At 38.4% G+C, this 21851-nt stretch overlaps 1 protein-coding gene across 1 annotated transcript in view; it reads right to left on the bottom strand.

Annotated features, from left to right (window-relative positions):
* LOC129040099 (histone-lysine N-methyltransferase 2C-like) overlaps window positions 1–21851 on the bottom strand; it is a 108913-nt gene that overhangs the window by 37939 nt on the left and 49123 nt on the right. The window contains 16 exon segments of the mRNA XM_063667966.1: window positions 1298–1409; window positions 3349–3761; window positions 3763–3882; window positions 3884–4214; window positions 4217–5160; window positions 6947–7184; window positions 7187–7238; window positions 7823–7841; window positions 7843–9701; window positions 10082–10264; window positions 12637–12710; window positions 14337–14551; window positions 14790–14922; window positions 21103–21222; window positions 21323–21355; window positions 21534–21662. Coding sequence (XP_063524036.1) covers window positions 1298–1409; window positions 3349–3761; window positions 3763–3882; window positions 3884–4214; window positions 4217–5160; window positions 6947–7184; window positions 7187–7238; window positions 7823–7841; window positions 7843–9701; window positions 10082–10264; window positions 12637–12710; window positions 14337–14551; window positions 14790–14922; window positions 21103–21222; window positions 21323–21355; window positions 21534–21662 — 4975 coding nt within the window.

Raw genomic sequence — 21851 nt, 5'->3', positions numbered from 1 at the left:
GCACATAATAGATCAGTTATGTTCATCATTACTTTCAAATTACGGTTTATTGCTAAATTTGTTAATACTTTAAGGAGCATATATACCATAAATTTAATTATATTTTAATAACTATATTTCAAGTATAATCATTTCCTTTGTAATGCTACGTTTTAAATTTTCTGCATATAAAACATTCTGAGAATTTCAAAGGCTTCACTGGAATCCAAAAAGATTCAAGACATAAAACAGTTAGGAACTTCTATGATAGAGAAATAGTGTTAATAAATATTGCTCAATAATGAAAATCATTAGAAACCACTATCTCTACTTTGATCTCAAAAATGCTTCTTAACCATGTCCAAAGTATCTCAACAATTGAAAAGAACTATACCTTAAGAATTCAAATTTCTCTGAAATATATGCATCTTAAATTCGTGCAAATTTTATATTCAATTCTATAATCATCCACATTTTTATATAAAAGTTTTTCAACAAGATAATTAGACTAAATTGAGGCTCTATACTTACTTTATTGATAGAGGTTCTCATATAGTAATACATGTAAGACTCATTCATGCTTGCTAAAAATACAGACACATAGGCAACCATCTCCAGACATTCTTATTTAGTAGGTCTGCAGTAGAGCAAAATAATCTGCATTTAAAAAAAAATTACCCCATAATTCTCATGGTGGTCCATGATCAAAATTTAAGAAACAGTGCCCTGTGGTTAATAACCCTTAGAGGGCATAATTTCAAAGATTCAGATATTGAAATAACCCCTACTGTCTTCTTTAATGCATAATTTCTGTTTTTCTCCTAAGAGGGAAAAGACAAACTCTGTAACTCCAACTCCCAACTGTCCTCTTATGTATTCCTTGTAACTTTCTTTTTCTGATTCAAAACCAGTTTGGGAACAGTTTATTTTAGAACTGAATTTATAATTGCTTTAATCACTCAGTGTCTTAACTGAAAAAAATCTTAGATAACATGAACAATTCTAAAGGTATTAAAAGAGCACAGACTTAAATACTTTGACTTGAGTAATCAGGAAATCCAATCTTCCAAATATTTTTAAGATGTTTTACATTTACCATCCTTGAGACTAATGCTCTTAAACTGGTTCTTACACTAATTTCTTAAATTGGTATAGCATTTTATATCTGATCATATCGAGCTGATACCATGACAACTTAAATAGTATTGTTCATTCCTAGAACAAAGGCTTTCCATTTTCTGTATGTTTTTTCTAAAAACTAGTAATGATTTCATGAATGTCTAGATGCCCAGTAAAAACAAGCAGCCCCTCCACCTACCTGCTCATCACCATTGGTGGCATGCCCAGATTGTTTTGTGCCATCACTTTATTTATGCCTTTAAGGGCCACCATTTTGGCTTTCATTATAGGATCTGTAATTGCATCAAAATCTAGAAAAGAAATATACTTATTTCACAGTAATTAGTTCAAGGTACACTAAGAAGTAATTCAAATATTACAAGCTCTTAAACTTTATTATTTAATAATCATTACAGATTTCTGAGATGGCAACCTTATCCTGGGTTTAATTGCATCTCAGTAGTCCTTAATTGAATCATGCTTTAATACCTTAGCCCTGCAGGAATTAAAACAAAAAGTCAAGTTTAAGGGAGATTATAAGCAATAATCTAAAGCAATGCAATTAATTCCCTTTCATCCAAACTTTTGCAATGCTAATCAGAATGGCTTCTTTAGTAAATATAACATCACAAATAAGAATTTGCAATACTAAGGAATTCTACTAAATTAGTTATCACTCTTAAAAGAAAAATGCACCAATTTCTTAAGGGTATACCCTCTCAATAAGAAGCTACTAAGAAAAAACCTATTTGCACCTAAATGAAAAAAAGGGAGCAAAATGATGAAATTGGGGATATATAAAATGGAATGTCAATTTTATTATTTAGAATAAGGCACACTACTTAGACATGTGCCCTTTGATTGCTAATTCTTATTTTTAGAGGCACTGAGGCATTTTGACTGCATTGCTTTTGTTGTTTTTAGAATCAGTAAACCATTAGAAACAAGTTAAAGAGGTTTATATAGCAAAAAATCGCCAAGCATTTGTCATACACAAAAGGACAGTAAGAAACTTTATTTCCATCATAATTTTCTTAAATTCATCCTTCCATGACTGAAAACATATGGCAACAATGGTTGGAATGTAGGAACTAAGAAGACAACTAGTTTCTATTAAACAATTCCATAAATAATAGAATTGAGGGAAGTTTGTAACTCAGTTTTGGATCTCTTAACTTACCTGGAAAGAATCTAAAACTCTTCATTGCTTTCATTTTTTTTTTGAGACAGAGTCTCGCTCTGTCCCCCAGGCTGGAGTGCAATGGCGCGATCTCGCCTCACTGCAACTTCCGCCTCCTGGGTTCACACCATTCTCCTGCCTCTGTCTCCCGAATAACTGGGACTACAGGCACATGCTGCTATGCCCAACTAATTTTTTGTTATTTTTTTAAATTATTATACTTTAAATTCTGGGATACTTGTGCAGAATGTGCTGGTTTGTTACATAGGTATACACATGCCATGGTGGTTTGCTGCACCCATCAACCCGTCATCTACATTAGGTATTTCTCCTATTGCTATCCGTCCCCTAGTCCCCCACCCCCCGACAGGTTCCGGTGTGTGATGTTCCCCTCCCTGTGTCCATGTGTTCTCATTGCTCAACTCCCACTTATGAGTGAGAACATGCAGTGTATAGTTTTCTGTTCCTGCATTAGTTTGCTGAGAATGATGGTTTCCAGCTTCATCCATGTCCTGTGTTGCCCAGGCTGGTCTGGAACTCCTGAGCTGAGGCAATCTGTCTGACTCGGCCTCCCAAAGTGCTAGGATTACAGGCATGAGCCACTGTGCCCAGCCAACTGCTTTCATTCTAAAGCTCAAGGAGGGCCAGGCAGGGTGGCTCATGCCTGTAATCCCAGCACTTTGGGAGGCCAAAGCAGGCGGATCACCTGAGGTCAGGAGTTTGAGACCAGCCTGGCCAACATGGTGAAACCCCGCACCTCTACTAAAAATACAAAAATTAGCCAGGCATGGTGGCGTGTGTCTGTAGTCCCAGCTACTCGGGAGGCTGAGGCAGGTTCACTTGAACCCGGGAGGTGGAGGTTGCAGTGAGCCGAGATCGCGCCACTGCACTCCATCTTGGGTGACACAGTGAGACTCCGTCTCAAACAAAACAAAAAAAACCCTCAAGGAGGAATAGAAAAACTCAGTGCTCTATTCCAACTGTAATTCTAATAATAAAATCTTATAAGCATATCGCATGCCACTCTAATATCCATAGTAATACATGTTGAGACTCAAGAAAACTCCTACCAATATTAGGGAAGAATGGTTCTGATCGCTGACGAATCATGGCTTGCATCTGTCTTTGCTGCTGCTGTTCTTGCCTTTCTTGATCCAAAAGATCCTGTAGAAGTAGAGGCTGTTCTTCTAGAAGAAGGGGCCTCTCTCTATTCTGCTGTGCTAATGTTTGAGGAATCATTAGCTGTTGGAGTCCAGACATGCTACTGGTACCAGACTGACTTGTTAGAGGCCCAGTTTGAGTTGTAGGTTTTCCTGTCCCCAGATTGTGGTTAACTGTTGATTGACCTGGAATGAATCCTGGACTTACCTGCACACCCTGAGAAAAAATATGGTTTACCCTAGAGACTACTGTTACATTAGAATTCATGGTATTATCCAAAACATGGCCAGGCGGTGCTATTAAAGGAGGCAAACTTGACACGATTGGATGGTGAGGCCAGCAGAGTTGGTGGTGGAGACCTCAATGGCCTAATGTCTGAATTATCAGATTTCTCATTAGCAAGTAAACTTGAGAGAACTGGAGTTGATCCAGTTATGCCACAAGTTTATTACATCTTGAGCAGGTAGTTGAGTGGATGCTTGAATGACATTTGCACCGGGGCCAGCAGTTTCTCGATTGGTTCTTTTCTCAAATAGATCTGGATCCCAAGGATGCAAAGAAGTCTTTTCAACATCATTTAGGTCTGAGTGAGCAGAAGCCTGTGAGCAAGGAGTGTCAACATTATCTTTATTCTCATCACTTTTTTCAATTTCACATTTGGATTCCACCTTAGAATTTGGAGACAGTACTTCTGTTTTTACCTCATTGGTAACAGTGGATTTTTTCTGTGGTGAATGTTTATCAGAGAGAACCAGAGTTTTGTCTTCTTGTTCCTTTTTTTTGGTTCAACAGATACACACTGATTATCTAACTTATCATCAATTGGAAGGTCTACTTCCTCATTAAACATGCTTTTCTTATCTCCCATGTCAAGTTCTGGATCTGTATATGCAATGATATCAAACTCTCCTGACCTTAAGAGGTCATCCAGGTTGGGATCATTAGTTTCCAAATTATCTAAAGTATCCAATTCAACTACCTTGCCATCCTCTGTATCTAAATTTAAGTTTTCAAGATCTTCATCATCTAAGTCTTTGACTTCAACCCCCTCAAGGTCTTCAACATCCAGTTCTTTCACAGAAGGGTCATCAGAATCGAGTTTTTCTTCTAGACCATCAGAAGGTTGGGTGGCTATCTGTAAATTATCAGACGTTGTTTCAGATGGTACAGATGTTGACAAAGGAGCTTCTGAAAATTCACCACCTAGTGGATGGTTCAGAGTCCTCATGACCACAGAAGATGAATGGACAGAATGACCTTGCTCTTGTTGAGATGGTGGCACTTGTTCCAAATCTGGGTGCACAGGTAGCTGATTAGGTAGACCTTGGGGAGGTCGTCTCATGGGCTCTGTGTGTCTAGGGCCCAGAAAGTATGGCCGGGGAATGAAGTTTCCATGTCTCAGATTAGAAGATGCCTCTACAATGCTGCCAGGTGGTGCAATGAAAGGCAGTCATTGCCTTCCGTCAGAAGCCCTATGTCTCAGTTCAATATATGCTTGGCCCAGTATGTTGTGCTGCTGAACTGGCAAGCTCTGTGGTGAAAAATGCTGAGGAAGTCCAACTGGATTATTCATCTGTGAGTTATTTAAAGGCCTAGGCATATCTACAGATATTGATCTTCTTAGCTGTGGAGAAACTCCAGATCCCTGTATTTGTTGAGGAGGCACAAGGAAGCGCTCTTGACTTGGCATGGTACCATGACTACCTCCTGGAAATCCAAATCTTTAAAAAAAAAAAAGCAAATAGGTATTATGTTAAATTTAGAGTTATGTTGAAAAAAAGAAAAGTCTTCAATTAAACTATACATACAAAATGTTGCCAAATACAATGACTTACAAAAGCAAAGCTATCACCATTAAAAAGTATTTACAGGTATTCATATGCAAGTCAGATTTTGCTAAGAATCCTATAATGAACACCATATCTGAGCTCTAAAGGCTTAAGATTTAACAGAAAACAAAAATGAAGACGAAGGAACAACAACCAAGCAGATGAAATCAATTGTTCAGAGATAAGAACAATACTACTGGACTTTTTCAGGAAGAGTTTCTTTTATCTATATTTAGGGAGGTTCGATGGAGGAAGCTGATTTGGGGAGGATGTTTGAATGAAGATAGGTCTTCATATCTATTGAGGGACTTAGAGGCCTCAGTACATGAGACTACAAAGGCACAGGTTTGATGATGGGACAGATTAAACTTAGAGAAAAAGACGAGTAGGCCTCATCTATAAAGATTAAGTAAATGAATAAATTGTTGGACTATTTTATATCGTACTTCCTTCTAGACAGGATTACAGGCAACTTACACAGAATACAAAGCATAGCAAGAGGCATAAATTATAACAAGGTGGAAGAAAAAAGGGAAATTAAGAGTAAGATTACAGGCAATTTACACAGAATATAAAATGTAGAAAGAGGCATAAATTATAACTAAGGTAGAAGAAAAGTTAACTAAAAGAATATAACATGGAGGTAGATATAAGACTAAAAGACATAAAACTAAAAAGCATATCTTAAAGAACTATTTCCTTATTATAACTAGGGCATAGGTTTGGCTTTGACTTTAGCCACTTTGAAAAAGGAAACATTCTTATGATTCATCACCACTAACTTACAACCCTATCTCACCATGGAAAGTTCCTAAAGGGAAAGTCCTTTCAGTTTGGAAATCTCTAAAATTTATTACTTTTTAAATTGCGACAGAGTCTTGTTCTGTCTCCCAGGCTGGAGTGCAGTGGCGTGACCTCGGCTCACTGCAACCTCCACCTCCTGGGTTCAAGCGATCCTTTTGTCTCAGCCTCCTGAGTAGCTGTGAATACAGGCGCGGTGCATGCCGCCATGGCCGGCCAATTTTTGTATTTTTACTAGAGGCAGGGTTTTACCATGTTGGCCAGGTTGGTCTCGAACTCCTGACCTCAAGTGATCCGCCCACCTCGGCCTCCCAAAGTGTTGGGATTACAGGCCTGAGCCACTGCGCCCAGCCTAAAATTAATTTAGAATGTAAAGTTAAAAGGTAGAAATTTGGAGAGAGGACAAGTCTCATCACGTCGTAGGAGGCCTTGCCTATACAGAATAGCTACATTTTGAGGATGTCATATGATAAACTACATCATTAAGGGTGCAAGGTAATGCTAACACAGTTAATACTTAAAGACAAAGGTAATGTTTTCAGAGTCTGTAGAGTTCTTAGAGGAAAAAAATGTCTATGACCTCTCATTAGCATTAAATAGCTGATTATATATATTTCAAAGGGGAGAAAGAAGTAGAAAGCAGTAACAGCTTCCTGATTAATACTAACTTCATTTGTCTATTTCTTTTTAAAAATTTTTAAATTTAAGAGGTGGGGGGTGGTCTCACTATATTGCCCAGGCCGGTCTCAAACTCCTAGCCTCAAGCAATCCTCCTGCCTCAGCCAGTAGCTAGGATTACAGGCAATAGCCACCACACCCAGCTCTGTTTCCCTCTTCTAATAGCAATTTAAATTTGGCAGGAAATTAAAAGCATTACCTAAATCCATGAGGTCTCATCCCCATACTAGCAACATCAGGAGGATAGGGTCCACGCTGATCTTTTGGGAAAACAGCATATCTAGGTCCTAAAGGAGGGGCAACAGGAGACCTAATGTTCCCAGGATAGGGAGGTGGGGGTCTGGTGAAAGCCTGGTTAACATTCTCTGGTTGCCAGTGTTGAAGAGGCCCTGGATGAGGCACTGTGGGTGAATCCTGTGACCCCTTCTCCTGTCGACTGCAATCTTCTGCTGCTGTTGCTGCTGGAGAATGATTTCACGTAACTTCTGCCGCTAAATGGGAAGAAACAAAAATCACTGGGATTTGTGGTAATTAATGGCTTTTTAAAGGTTACTGGCTTTTTATTTTTAGATATGGGATCTTGCTATGTTGCCCAGGCTGGCCTCAAATTCCTGGACTCAAGCGATCCTCCTGTCTCAGCCTCTCAAGTAGCTGGGATTACAAGCATGCGCCACCATGCCTGACAGGTTAGTGGCTTTTTAAATCCTGATACTTTCATTATGTGGCTATGGTAATGTTTCAAAGTTTGATGAAATACCAGTTACATTTAACTATTCAATATATTAGGAAAAATAATTTGATGATTTGGGTCCTTTTCCTTGCCAGACAACTATCACAAAACAAAGCTTTAATATTTAAGGATTCCCCTGCGAATTTGTGAAGACTGAAATCAGATACAGAATAAATTAAACTGGTGTTAATTTCGTCAATTTCATTTTTCTTTTTTGCAGTATGACAAACTCTACAGAATAAAAAAAATAAAAAATTAACTCCTGTGTAGAAATTACTCAGTTTGATGAAATGAACAGCTTCCTCAAATAATACATTTAAAACTGAGAACATACAATGTGTTTACCTGTCTCAATTTCTCTGTATTGAGCCATATTTACAGTATTCTGTGTATCAGTTACTCCTGAAGTTGGCACAGGTCCAGGAAGCTGGGAGACACCAGAGAACTGCTGGCCTTGGAAGTGCATTGGAGAGTTTGAAGATGCACAGAAGCTCCCCTCTGATCCAGGCCTTGGCTGATCAGCAACATCATGGGCAGTTTGACTTGTTCCAAAAGAGTCAGACTGAGATCCTGGAGTCATTGGAGGCTGATCATAGGGATCACGGGCAGCAGATGGGGAAACACGGCTAAATGTGTCTGAAAGACCAGGTGCAGGGGGCCTAGGTGTCTGGGAACATGTATCAGGTGGCCTTACCAACAGGCCAGGTAAAGCTGGGCCTTGGTTTTGTGCTGCTTGCAGGAAAGGATCCTGATTTGGCAGGAGGACTGGTCTTGTCATTGAGGACCTAGTAAAACCCTCTGAAATCCTTGGCCTTGGTGTTGCTGGTGGCTGACAGTAAGGGACAGAAATTCCAGGTCTTGGTGTTCCAGGAGGATGAGCATACGGATCAGAATGCCTCTGATTAGTTACAGGTGTAACAAACAAGTCAGTTTGTGTAGATGGTCTTGGGGTTGGGGGCTGCTGACTATATGGGTCAACAGTAGTAGGCCGGGGAGTTCCAGGAGGTTGAGAGTAAGGGTCTGTACTGGACCTAGCTGTTCCTGAAGATTGGGAATAAGAATCTACAACAGCTTGTGGAGTTCCTGGGGATTGGGAGTATGGGTCCTGAGATGTTGGCCTTGATATGGTTCCAGGCTGGGAAAAAGCCCTTGAAGGACGGGCAAAAGATTCATTCATTGCTGCATGTGGGATTAGGGGAGGCTGACTCTATGGATCATTTGACTGATTATGAGAAAAATTATCTATAGGTCTTGGTGTCAAAGCAGGCCTTTCATAAGGGTCAACAGACAATCGCCTTGATGCCTGTGACACTGATTCACAAGGATCCTGAGAGGATGGAGGAGGTTGCATTAGAGTCTTAAAAGGTCCAGGACCACTATCAAGAGGTGCAGGTGTCAACAAGGGTCGTGCGTATGAGTCAGGTAGCCTTTGTCTTTGAAACACATCTGCCCTAGGAGATGGTTTAGTAAAGTGATCATTGGTTCCAGCTGCTACAGGGCCTTTTGCAATTTGTTCTGAAACTACAGGAGACCGGGATAGGCCCAAGGATTTGGGAAATTGATCTGTCATCACAGGCCTAGGTGTGTCTGGAGGTTTTGCATAAGGGTCATTATTTGTCGTGGAGGAAGAACATAAATCTCTGACTGGGGATGGCCTATTTGCTGTTGTATCATTCATTTGAAGGGGCCTAGATACCAATGATAAAGGTGTACAGTTTTCCACTGGTGCAGCAGAATTTCTTCTGGAAAAACTATGGCCCACAGGAGATGGTCAAGGGGTACCAACCATTTTTGCATATGGATCCATTGGAGATGGTGGTCCTGAGTTAGAGGACCCAGGTGAAAACACTTGTGGTGAAGGTGGCTGAGAAGTCTGAGCCTGAGAAAGACTATCCTGGATGGGAATCCGGGATGGGGCTGGAGGAGGAGGTGGAGCTTGTGGTTTTACAAACACATCATCTGAAGATGTAGACGTAGGGGTACTGGGTGGCTGTTTTGTAAACAGTTCTTTATGGAATGACTGTGCAGGAGACATATTTCCATTGCCAGGCTGAGGTGTCAAAGGACTCTGTATCCCACTACTTGGTGTATCTGAACCAGACTGAACCAGAAGATGCTGAGAACCAAACTGCTGTTGTTGCTGCTGCTGCTGCTCATTTTTCACCTGTTCAAGTTTCTGTGTGGCTTCAATTTCAGCTTGCTGCTTACTTTTCTGATGCATTTGCTATTAAAATAGAAAAGAAAAAGCAATCATATTTAGGTTAAGGAAGAAAACTACCATCATGGGGGGAAAAAGCAACAGAAAGTTAATTTGTTTGATGTCAGCAGCTACCGGATTGCTCCCATATTAGATTATGAATTCCTGAAGAAGAGAAATTACTCATCATGGTATGTTCCATTTGTGCCTAGGGCAGTATATTGTTTATAATATTTCGATAAACTTCCCAAATCAATTTAAATATATTTTACTGGAAAGAGAAACAAGTCTATCCTAAATCAAATTTTCATGGTCTAAGAACTATATTCTAAAATAATAATGCAAAGACCTCCCTTCTCAAAACAAAAATGCAACTTCAAAAAGTAGATTATCCAAAAATTCCATACCTGTCTAAATTTCCATTCCTGTTCATGTTCTGATTCTCTTTGCTTTAAAGGATCTTTAAAAAGCTCCGAATCCACACGAGAGCTGGGATCAATGCTATCTTGCTGCTGCTGCCTTTTCATGGAATCGTTTGACATCTGTACTTTATTAATGCGTAAAGCAGCTCTGTTATCTCTGGCTTTTTGCTTTGACAAAAGAAGAAAAAAAATTTCCCAGATTATGTTAAATGTTTTAAGGAATAAAATAAAACTATCATGAACTTTCTCAAATAAAAGAAAAAAAAGTCAGGTAAAATAGTTGAAATACTTACGGCACCTCCCAAAAAAGGATCTGGACACTAACTCATCTTCTCTTTACAGTGCATAGTACCTATCAGTTGAGGATATATTTCTATGTAATTGAATTAAGCTTAAAGATCCTAGGTGTGATTTAATATTTTAGCTCCTAGTTTTCTTAACACATCCTTAGAAATTATGTCTCCTTCAATTTAGAAAGAAGGGGCTGGGGCCAGGCATGGTGGCTCATGCTCGTAATCCCAGCACTTCGGGAGGCCAAGGCGGGTGGATCACCTGAGGTCAGGTGTTCGAGATCAGCCTGACCAACATGGTGAAACCCCACCTCTACTAAAAATACAAAATTAGGCCGGCCGCAGTGGCTCACACCTGTAATCCCAGTACTTTGGGAGGCTGAGACAGGCGGATCACCTGAGGTCAGGAGTTCGACAACAGCCTGACCAACATGGAGACACCCCATCTCTACTAAAAATACAAAATTAGCCAGGTGTGGTGGCACATGCCTGTAATCCCGGCTACTCGGGAGGCTGAGGCAGGAGAATCACTTGAACCTGGGAGGCGGAGGTTGTGGTGAGCCAAGATCGCACCATTGCACTCCAGCCTGGGCAACAAGAGCAAAACTCTGTCTCAAAAAATAAAAAAGAAAAAGAAAAATCAGCCAGGCATGGTGGCACATGCCTGTAATCCCAGCTACTTGGGAGGCTGAGGCAGGAGAATCGCTTGAATCTGGAAGGCAGACAGTGAGCCGAGATCGCACCATTGCACTCCAGCCTGGGCAACAACTGTGAAGCTCCATCTCAAAAAAAAAAAAAAAAAAATTTAGAAAAAGGAAAAATATCCAATCAATCTTAAAAAAAAAAAAATCTGGATATTTGAAATGTATCATTAAAGAAATCACTTAAAAATTTTAAAAATTCTGTCATTACATAATTCAAGATAAAACACAGCATATCAATACATCTATATATGTGATAGAGCATATACACACATATATGCTCTATCCAAAATAATCATTGTAACTGAAAACATGTGCACTGGGGAACAAGCTGGAAAATATATATATTTTCCAACAATAATACAGATTTAATATGCTTTAAAATGAAAGCAAGGATTTGGTTCCAGCTGACAATCTTAATTTGGCTCTTTGGGAGAAAATAATTTACCATATGACCTGCGAATCTTATAAAATTACCTAATAGTTCATGGCAAAGATTATGTGACAAAAACTCTTTAAAGATGTCTAAATATTTCTCTTTCAAGATGCACAAAGATTCTCTATGAAACCTAACAAGAAAAGAGGTGACTGTGGAAGACACTGAGGCATGCCAATCCAGTCTCCAAATTTAGTACAGTTGTCCCTCTGTATCCATGGGGTATTGGTTCCAGGATTCCCTGCAGATACCAAAATCCACAGATGCTCAAGTCCCTTATAGAAAATGTCACAGTATTTGCATATAACCTACACATATCCTCCTGTATACTTTCTCCCTTTTTATTTTTTGACCCAGCAGGGTCTTGCTCTGTCACCTAGGCTGGAATGCAGTGGTACAATTTTGGCTCACTGAAGCCTCAACCCCTCAAGTCTCTCATGTAGCTGAGACTACAGGCATGCGCCATCATACCCAGCTAATTTTTTCATTTTTTATAGAGATGAGGTTTTGGCTATGTTGCCCAGGCTGGTCTTGAACTCCTGGGCTCAAGCCAACTGCCCACCTTGGCCTCTCAAACTGCTGGGATTACAGGTGTGGGCCACTGTGTCTGGCCCCTCCTGTATACTTTAAGTCATCTTTAGATTACTTGTAATACTTAACACAATATAAATGCTATGTAAATCGTTGTTATATTGTTTTAAAAACCATGACAAGGAAAAGAGTCTGTACAAGTTCAGTATAGATGTTTTTCCAAAATATTTTTGATCCATGGTTGGTTGAATCCACAGATACAGAACTCATGGATACAGACTGCCAACTGTACCTCTGCTGAAGAGATAAAACAATTTTAAAGTGAAATGAATTACTCCTTCCCCCCTAAAATAGCTGATTTTCAATCTTCAACATTTTGGTTCTGTTAACTTGCTTATAAAAATGTCACACTCTCTATTAAGACATAAGGAGTTAGAAAATCACTGTAAAAATAAAGTTGCTTGTTGTACAGGTACTAACAAGCATTTTCTGAAATGGAAATTTGTTTTTTTATTAACCTAATACAAATAAGGTTCAAGCACTGTATTTAAATATTTAGAAGATAGGAGTTTCTTAAAATACCACATATGGTGCTCTTTCTTGTGAGCTTGCTTTTCTCCACAATTTGGCAATTTGCTTCACTCTAGTAGTCCAATCTGCAACAAAAGAACAGAGTATAACACTTTCTCAGAGCCATGCTAATGATGTGTTGTAATAAAGAATGTTGATGAACTGCTGACAGTTAATCTTATTCAGGCCATATTCTCATGAGGTCATACACCTATATTAAGTTTTTTACAAAGAACAAAGATCCTGGCACACTGCAGGCCAAACAAATGTTTTCTAAATGAAGTGTTGCCTTATTAACAACCTAGCTTGTAAAGTTGGGAAGTTTTTAGATTCAAGGGACAAAGTAGCAAAAATGTAAGCCAAACATAATAAATTCCCTCTGGTGGTAAGATACCACCAGAACCAAAGTGCAAGTTTGCAAAACATCTGTGCTAAACAGAAATCTATCAGTTTGACCTACCAGAAGTAAACAAAGTCATAAATAAGCATCTCACTAGCATTTGTGGACAACAAACACATGGAAAAGTAATGAGTTCAAACCATTTATATGAAATTCAGTGTCATCATGGTATACAAAATGAAGAAGCCTGGGTAAGATCAACAGTTAATGATAAATACAGAAATTATTTATTCCACATTACAAAAAGAAAGCAAGCTTCCAAAAAGCCAATGAAAATGAAAAATCAGTTCACAGACCAACAGCTTTAACACAGTATTTCATGAGGTTCTTGAGTCACAAAGTAAAATTATTAAAGAAAATTACTTTTAAAAAAGTTACAGCTCTGCTGTAAGGACAATTTGTGCTGACACAAAATGACAACATACCCATGTATGTTCATAAACAGCAAATGTAAGCATGGAAAGAAAGTGGCTGAAGAATGGGACACTGCCTTCACAGGTCTCCCCGCATCAAACCACTGATTTCTGTTGTTAGATAAAAAGCATTTCATTTATTACAATACATAATGAATAAAGTACCATGAAGACGCCAATCCAAAAAGGTACCTTAAAACAGGGGTCATCCAAATGAAAAGTCACTTCCAGGTACCCCTCTAGTAATTTAAGAGTTTGTGTATTGATAGATAGCTGGGAAACTATTACAAAACTGAGTCTGAATAACTTTTTCAATCCTGGTTTGTCTGACACCAAATCAAAATAATAAAACCGCATTGCTTGCATATATTCAATAATTGACATTTCATTAATCCAAATTTCTCATTTACTGGTTAATCAGAATTTTCACAAACTGTACTATTATCATCTGTGTTTTTCAAGAGGCAGTGGTAATAGCTGGACAGTCAGGGAAAGTGAGAGGGGAAGAAGGGAAGACAATATTGAATTCGTTTCATAAAAACACTATTTAGGATTCACTGATTTAGCCTAGCGGTATTTTTGATTAAATGATAGTTTGGGTTCCAGAAATTTTTTAAAGAATCACGTAACATTGATTTCTGCATATTAATAAGTACTGCTAGGAGCTGAAAAACTGACCATTTCACTAATTGAAACTAATTTTTGGGAAACATGAGGATGGATGCAGGTTCTAGGACAAAGTAAAATGCAAGATGTTTCTAGACATCTAGGGAATCTTTATGTTGTGGGTCATCATAGACGAAAATTAGTTAAGCTACCTTTCTATTGCAGTTAAAAAAAAAGGTATTGCACATGCGAAAATGTTGGTAAAAGAGAGAAATAATATATTCATGACTTACCAGGGAATTCTTCCTTTAAGTTGGGGAAATTAATATTGGTGTAGAGAACTGAGGCAACTGTTGCCATTTCACCCAGAGCCTCCTCTTTCTCCCACTTAAGCGTGCTTCTCTGGGCATTCAACATTGCGTCATTTTCTCCTTCCACAGTGGGAGCTGATAATGTCCAAGAGTTGTTAGGATCACTTGCCATTGGATTAAAGGCTGAATTTTTATCCCTGGGAAAAAATAAATATCTTTACTTTATAAACATAAAATAACTTTTTAATATATGTTCAAGTATAGCTTTCATTAAAACCTATTACAAAATAGTTAAAAGTAACATATTTATAGCAAAAGCCACAATAAATGCAACATACAATAATATCATACACAATCATTTAAGCAGACTAATTTATATATAAATCAAACAGAAATTAGTGCAATTTAAGTTTCCATAGAAAATAAGTCTTGTACCTGGCATCAGGATAAGGGGATTGTACAATTGCAGAGAAAGCTCCCAGTCCGCTTCCAGGTGGCAAAGAGTTACGTGGGAGATGAGGACTGGATCCAATAAGGCCATTCATGAGAGGCATCCGTGAAAAAACATCTTAAGAGAAAAAAATAATTCCGTTTGCATAATATTCATAAATAACAAGGAGTTGAAGTAAAGCCGACCCTTGAACAACATGGTTTTTAACTACATGGGTCCACATAAACACAAATTTTTTTCAACTGAATGTGGATGGAAAACACAGTGAAACCCATGCATAGAGAGGACCAACTTTTCTTGTATGCCAAGTTCCATAGGGCCAACATTTGACTTATGTATTCTCAGATTTTGGTTATACCTGGGGGTCCTGGAACCAAAGCCCCAAGTATAGAAGAGATGCTTATACTTCTAAATCAAAACCTTTAATGCAATTTAAAAGATTTTTTTCAGTATTATATTATATAATACTTAAAAGAGTGACTTTTGGCTATAAGATTTTGAAATACGATCTCTACAGCTGTGATTATTTCATTATTATGTACTAGAAATAGCAAGTGTTCTGGAGTCCAAAAGCCTGGGGTGTGAACCTCAATTTTACCTGTTAGAAGCAGAATCAATTTCTATTTCTGTAAACCGTAGGTATTCTGTTATTTGGGTTAATTGAGATAATGTATATACAGCTCTAAACACAGTTCCTGGTATGCAGTAACTATTCGACACATATTAACTCCTAAAAAACACTAATGAATCACAGCAAATGCTAGTAAGTTTTATCAAATATTCTTTCTCGTCATTAAAAATTTACAAACAGATGTTTCTTATATTTTATTCCTGTTCCTCTTAATACTAAAAAAAAAAAAAAAAAATCTATGATTCTTTCCTTTTTTTTTTTTCTTGAGATGGAGTCTCACTCTGTTGCCCAGGCTGGAGTGCAGTGGCAAGATCTCAGCTCACTGCCACCTCCGCCTCCCAGGTTCAAGCAATTCTGCCTCAGCCTCCTGAGTAGTTGGAATCACAGGCACTTGCCACCATGCCCAGCTTTTCTGTATTTTTAGTGGAGGTGGGGTTTCACCATTTTGGCCAAGCTGATCTCAAACTTCTGCCTCAAGTGATCCACCCGCCTCAGCCTCCCAAAGTGCTGGGATTACAGGTGTGAGCCACTGTGTCCACCCCACCTATGATTCTTAAATTGATACTTTCTCTAAATTAGTTTTGAGTAAGCAATATATCTATCACTATCAATCAGATGATTATTGCTAAAAGTATACACACTCTGGTTTTGGCCTAATTTTTATAACTTACAGTTCAGCCCCCAAACACATTTGAATTCTCATTCGAGCTTATTCACAAATATCAAATACCTTATCGCTTTCTTTCTGAATAGACATTAGGCAAATAAAAGGACCATCTTATGTTTCTTTACAACACTCCTTTAAGCATGTAACTCCAATCCTTATTGTGAAAGTCTACTTGTCTAAACTATTTGGAAATAAGCCAGCTGTCCATACTGGAGCAGTTTCCAGAAAAAAGAAAGAACAACAACAACAAAAACTTTGTGTACCTTCAAAAAGCCCTCCCAATTAAACTTGGTGATTTGTGGAAATACATAAGGCCTCTGTTAATTGTTGCAACACTTAGAGCCATACTATTACAGGAGATCCACATCACCAATTAATTACACAAATAGCAATACAGAGTTGACTAATACTTGGTATAACTAGAGAATTCCTAATCTGATCACCTGATTTTTTTTTTATCTAATGTCATTCCATTAGATAAAAAAAAAAGTCTTATACACGTACATTTTACAATGTATAATGGTCTTTCACTTAAACCACATCATTTGAATGTTACAACACTAAAGCCTACATAGCTCCAGTATGTATGTGCAGATACTAAGGATGATCACTGACAAGTTTAAAAGATTTTGTCTCAAAGACTTCCTAGAACTCTGACTTCCACAAATGGGCTTACCCTACTAAATGCCACAGCTGGGTCCACTGGATCAGGTTTTCACAATGACAAATATCTCATGACACTTACATTTACTGCAAGGATTAAAGGGCAAGATTTCTGCTTTTTTCAAACTAGAATGCTACATCTATTTTCAACTTCAGTGAAAAGCAGGTTCCATTAAGGCAGGGGTCCCCAACTCTGGGGCCACAGACTGGTACCAGTCCATGGCCTGTTAAGAACCCAGCCGCACAGTAGGTGAATAGCGGACAAGTGACCATTACCGCCTGAGCTCCACCTCCTGTCAGATCAGCGGCGGTATGAGATTCTCATAGGAGCGCAAACCCTATTGTGAAGTGTGCATGCGAGCATGTTCCTATGAGAATCTAATGCCTCATAATCTGAGGTGGAACAGTTTCATCGCAAAACCATTCCCCAACCCACAAACCTGGGTTTGTGAAAAAATTGTCTTCCTTGAAACTGGTCCCTGGTGCGAAAAAGGCTGGGGACTGCTGCGTTAAGGAATGTGGAATTTTAATAAACAATATCAAATGTCTTTCATGTAATTAGGAGAAACAAGAGTTTATTGACAGGAGAATGTGATCCATACTGTAGCTAGGTATCAGTGCCATCTACTGATATTACAATAATAATCTTGTAATAATCTACAATATTACCATGTTGAAACTTTTCCCAATAGTAATATTAGCTATTATTTGTTAAGTACTTTATGCTATGCTAAGCACTGTCTTAAAAGCTTTACAGCTTCACGAAAACCCATTGAAACCCATGTTCAGCTCCATTTAAGCAAAGAGGACCCACAGAAATTAAATAATTTGGTCAAGGACAAACAAGTAAAAGCAAAGTATTTCTTCTTATTTTATTCAAGAGGTGGTCTTTTTTTTCCCAAGTCCACCATATCTACCCAAACTAGTCATATTAGTTTATAAAAGTTCAAAAGTTACTTCACAACTTTTACATAAAGGTATTTCAAGTTACTCTATCTCAATCTTGAAAATTCTGTTCTCTACTTTCTGAACTTTATTACCATCAGACAATAAAGCATATCACATATTACATGATAACATATTACACTTTGCCTCCCCTTTCTCATCAATTCTACTGAAGTTACTCCACTGAAGATTAGCAACAACCTTCCCATGGTCCAATGAAACAATGTTTTTCAAGTAGTCATCTTACTTAACTGTACAACCTGTCTCTAACGATCATTCATTTCCAAGATCCTATACCTCTCACTCAATGTCTGAAATCTCTCACTACTTTTCTTACTTTCACCTAACCTTTAAAAGGAAGAAAGATAAGAAACATGTAATTGCACACCTAATATAAATCAGATGAGTTAAGCATATACTTAATTACATTTAATTAAAAAGCATTCCTCGAGATTCTATACTCTACTGGCAGTATATTCTCTTAATAAATCTCATCCTTCCCACATCTGCAATTAGCACAATTACACAGATAATTCCTACATTTTCATCCATCTCCTTGACTAACTGCAACTGCCTGTAAGTCAGAATAGTGTATATGTCCCATTTCTACCAACCTAAAAGAGGCCTAAAACTAAATTCATTGTACCTCCACTACCTTCTACCAGCACACACACTAAGTCTTCCTTTGTTTCATGTTTCATGATTATCCTCTGGGCCCCTGGTTTATACACAGTCGAATTCACTTTAATTTCCCCCTTTCCTCACACCTTATATCCATTCAGTAGCACAGTCCTACTTGTTCTGATGTCATTTTCTCTTGTATCTATTCCTTCCTTTCAATCAGCATTGAAGTATCTTTACATGGAACCTACTTTTTAACTTAGTCTCCACCACCATAACCTCATTAGTACAATTCTTCTTGTCCCAAATGTATTCCCAATATTGACACCAGAGCTACCTTAGCGAAACACATAAGTGATCAGATCACACCACTCGTGTAAGGTCTTCAAAGGCTCTTGGAAGCCTCTAGGGAAAAGGCCAGCTGCCTCTGCCTATTTCTCAGAGCCCTTTACAATCAGCACCAATGTCCACTTCTAGTTTTGCTTCCTTAAACAATGCCCACTCCCTTTGCTCTGGAAACATTAAAGTTGCCATTCTTGAATAACTATGTGTCACCCTATATGTAACTTGATCATGCTTTGCCCTTACATTAGAACTACTATTCTTTCAAACAAGAACAATGAAATCTTAGTGATTCATAAGGCTGTACTTGAATTATACTGCACTATAATACACATTAGTTGTATACCTGAAAGTCCACAGTATTAGAATTACAAACTCCTAAGGGTAGGCAACCTGAGTCACCCTGTATTACACATTAACACCTTGCAAAAAAAAAAAAAAAGAAAAGAAAAAGAAGTCATCCTCTCAAGACCTTTTAAAAATGAGACTGCACAATGAAGTGAGTTTCATAATGATTGTAAGATGTTTTTTATAAAGAAATACATCTTTGATTTTTAAAATATGCACTTTCAGTTCAGAAAACATAAAGACAGGTCATTTTTATATGTTGAATAGAGAAATACTGAATAGTTCTTAATCGTTAAAACAGCATATGGGGGCTGGGCGCGGTGGCTCACGCCTGTAATCCCAGCACTTTGGGAGGCCGAGGCAGATGGATCACAAGGTCAGGAGTTTAAGACCAGCCTGACCAAGATGGTGAAACCCCATCTCTACTAAAAATACAAAAAATTAGCCAGGCGCAGTGGCAGGCACCTGTAATCCCAGCTACTCAGGAGGCTGAGGCAGAAGAATCGCTGAACTCGGAGGGCAGAGGTTGCAGTGAGCCGAGATCACGCCACTGCACTCCAGCCTGGGCGAAGGCATGAGACTCTGTCTCAGAAAAAAAAGAAAAAAAAAAAAGCATATGGGAACAATTAAGGCAAGTAGTTATGATGAGTATATTACCCAAATGTAAATCACATGTTTAGCCTAGCAAAAATCAAGGTAAATTTATGTTTAGAGGCTAAACTGGTAAAAACTCAAATATTTCCATTATGTGCATTATGGAATTTTCATGTATATACAAAGTTGTTAGTAAAGGTTACAAATTATTCACACACTTTGGCACTTATACAAGAAAAGGATAAGATATCCTCATGTTATTCAATTCAGGATATAGTCATGAGGCAGTGACAATAGGATATAGAGAAATGTTCCTATGCTCAAATCATCAGAAATATATACTAGCTGGGCACAGAAGTCCACGCCTGTAATCTCAGCACTTTGGGAGGCCGAGGTGGGAGGATCACTTGAACCCAGGCGTTCTAGACTGGCCTGGGCAACAAAGTGAGACCCCCACCTCTGCAAAAAATCAAACAATTAGCCAGGCATGATGGCGTGTGTCTGTGGTCACAGCTACATGGGAGGCTGAGGACAGTAGGATCGCTTGAGCCCAGGAGATCGCAGCTGACGTGAGTTGTGTTCACACCACTGCATGTCAGCCTGGGTGACAGAGCGAGACCCTGTCTCAAAACAAAACAAAAATACATATAGATAGAGTTATATACATGCCACCATGCAACTCCATAAACTCCTTCCTATAGGAGATTCCCGTACCTGTACCAATTTCCCTATTTACTCATACAGACCTTAATCCTAGGCTATCAAATCTCAGCTCTACACAAAAGGGGAGAAATTGGTAGCTAGTTGTAAGTAGGCAGAAGAAAAATGAACAAAATAGGCAAACATTCACAAAATTTCATAGTGTCTACAAGGATAGAAAGGTCACTGATTTACTATGAAAGTATGTACTGAACACATACTCTGTGGCAGGGCATAAAAGCAAGCACATGGACAACTCTAGTCTTTAAAGAGCTCACAATCTAAAGGGAAGACATAATTACCCCAACAGGTATTATATTTGTGCCATATGCTACAAATGAAAAACGTGGGGGTGGGGTGGTGACCAGCTAACCTCTGAGAGATGACAGTGAAACCGAGGGGAGATCAATGAGTACAGGCAGCCAGGTGAGCGGGGACAGTTCCACACACACAGAGAAGTGCCTATGTGGGAAATGACTCGAGTGGAGTGAGCTGGGAATGGGACTTGCAGGGAGGGAAGAGGGCAGGCACTGTTACATCCTCCCCACTGCCAGTGAATGAGCAAAAGAATTCTAGACATAAGGATAATTACAGAATTACAAAGAATTTCAGGGAGACCGCTGTGTGAAGTCAGTATTTTTCTATCATTACAAAAGGGTTTTTCTCCCTATCAGTTTGTATATGTGGCTACTAAAGAACAGGGCAAAACTTGCTTGTGTGTGTATATGTACCCACATATATACACATGTGTGTGAATATAATGTAGAATTATAAAGTCATAACATACCCTGATTGTGTATTGGCAACAGCTGTGTTGGTGGGGGAGGCTGTGGCAATGGAGTTGGCTGAGTGTTCGCAGGACTAAGTACAGCTGTAAATAAGTCTTCAACATCTTTTCCGCCAAGCTCTAGGAGATAAAACAATAATAGCAACAAGATTAAAAGACTAGTAGGGTCATGGTATGGGGAATGCCATTTTCATAAACTAGAAAATCAAAACACATTTACCTGGAATTTTATATAATTTTCCAAGAATTGCCCCTAGAATAAATTAAAAAAAAAAAAGAAACATTAACAGCTACTAATTCAATATACTGATACAAAATAGTATTTAACTGACAGAAATAATTAGAAGTTAAATTATAACCATGCAAAAATCTTTAAAAATCATATTTACTCAGGTCTTTTAGAAAGCCTAGATGTAGGGCAAATATTTTACCATCTGTGACCATTTTGTCTAGTTCAGGACTGAGGATCCCATCTAGCTGTTCTTCACTTAATGGTCGTGAACTCTGATTGACACTTGGCTGAGGCAAAGAGGAAGGATCATCAGTGACGGGACCAATATCTACAAGAGTAAGGAAAATAAATTTGAAGGTACATTCAGAATACTCACGCAAAAATGTATAGCACTATTTACCTGTACTTAATATATAACAATATGATTAAAATAGAGAAATAAAGTCTGTAATTCTGAATCAGAATTCTCATATCAATTTGGAGAGTTGCTCAGTAAAAATCAGGCACAATATATTTG

Source organism: Pongo pygmaeus, chromosome 6 (genome assembly GCF_028885625.2).
Source record: "Pongo pygmaeus isolate AG05252 chromosome 6, NHGRI_mPonPyg2-v2.0_pri, whole genome shotgun sequence".
Taxonomy (NCBI): Eukaryota; Metazoa; Chordata; class Mammalia; order Primates; family Hominidae; genus Pongo; species Pongo pygmaeus.
This window is presented reverse-complemented; position numbering and strand designations above follow the sequence as displayed.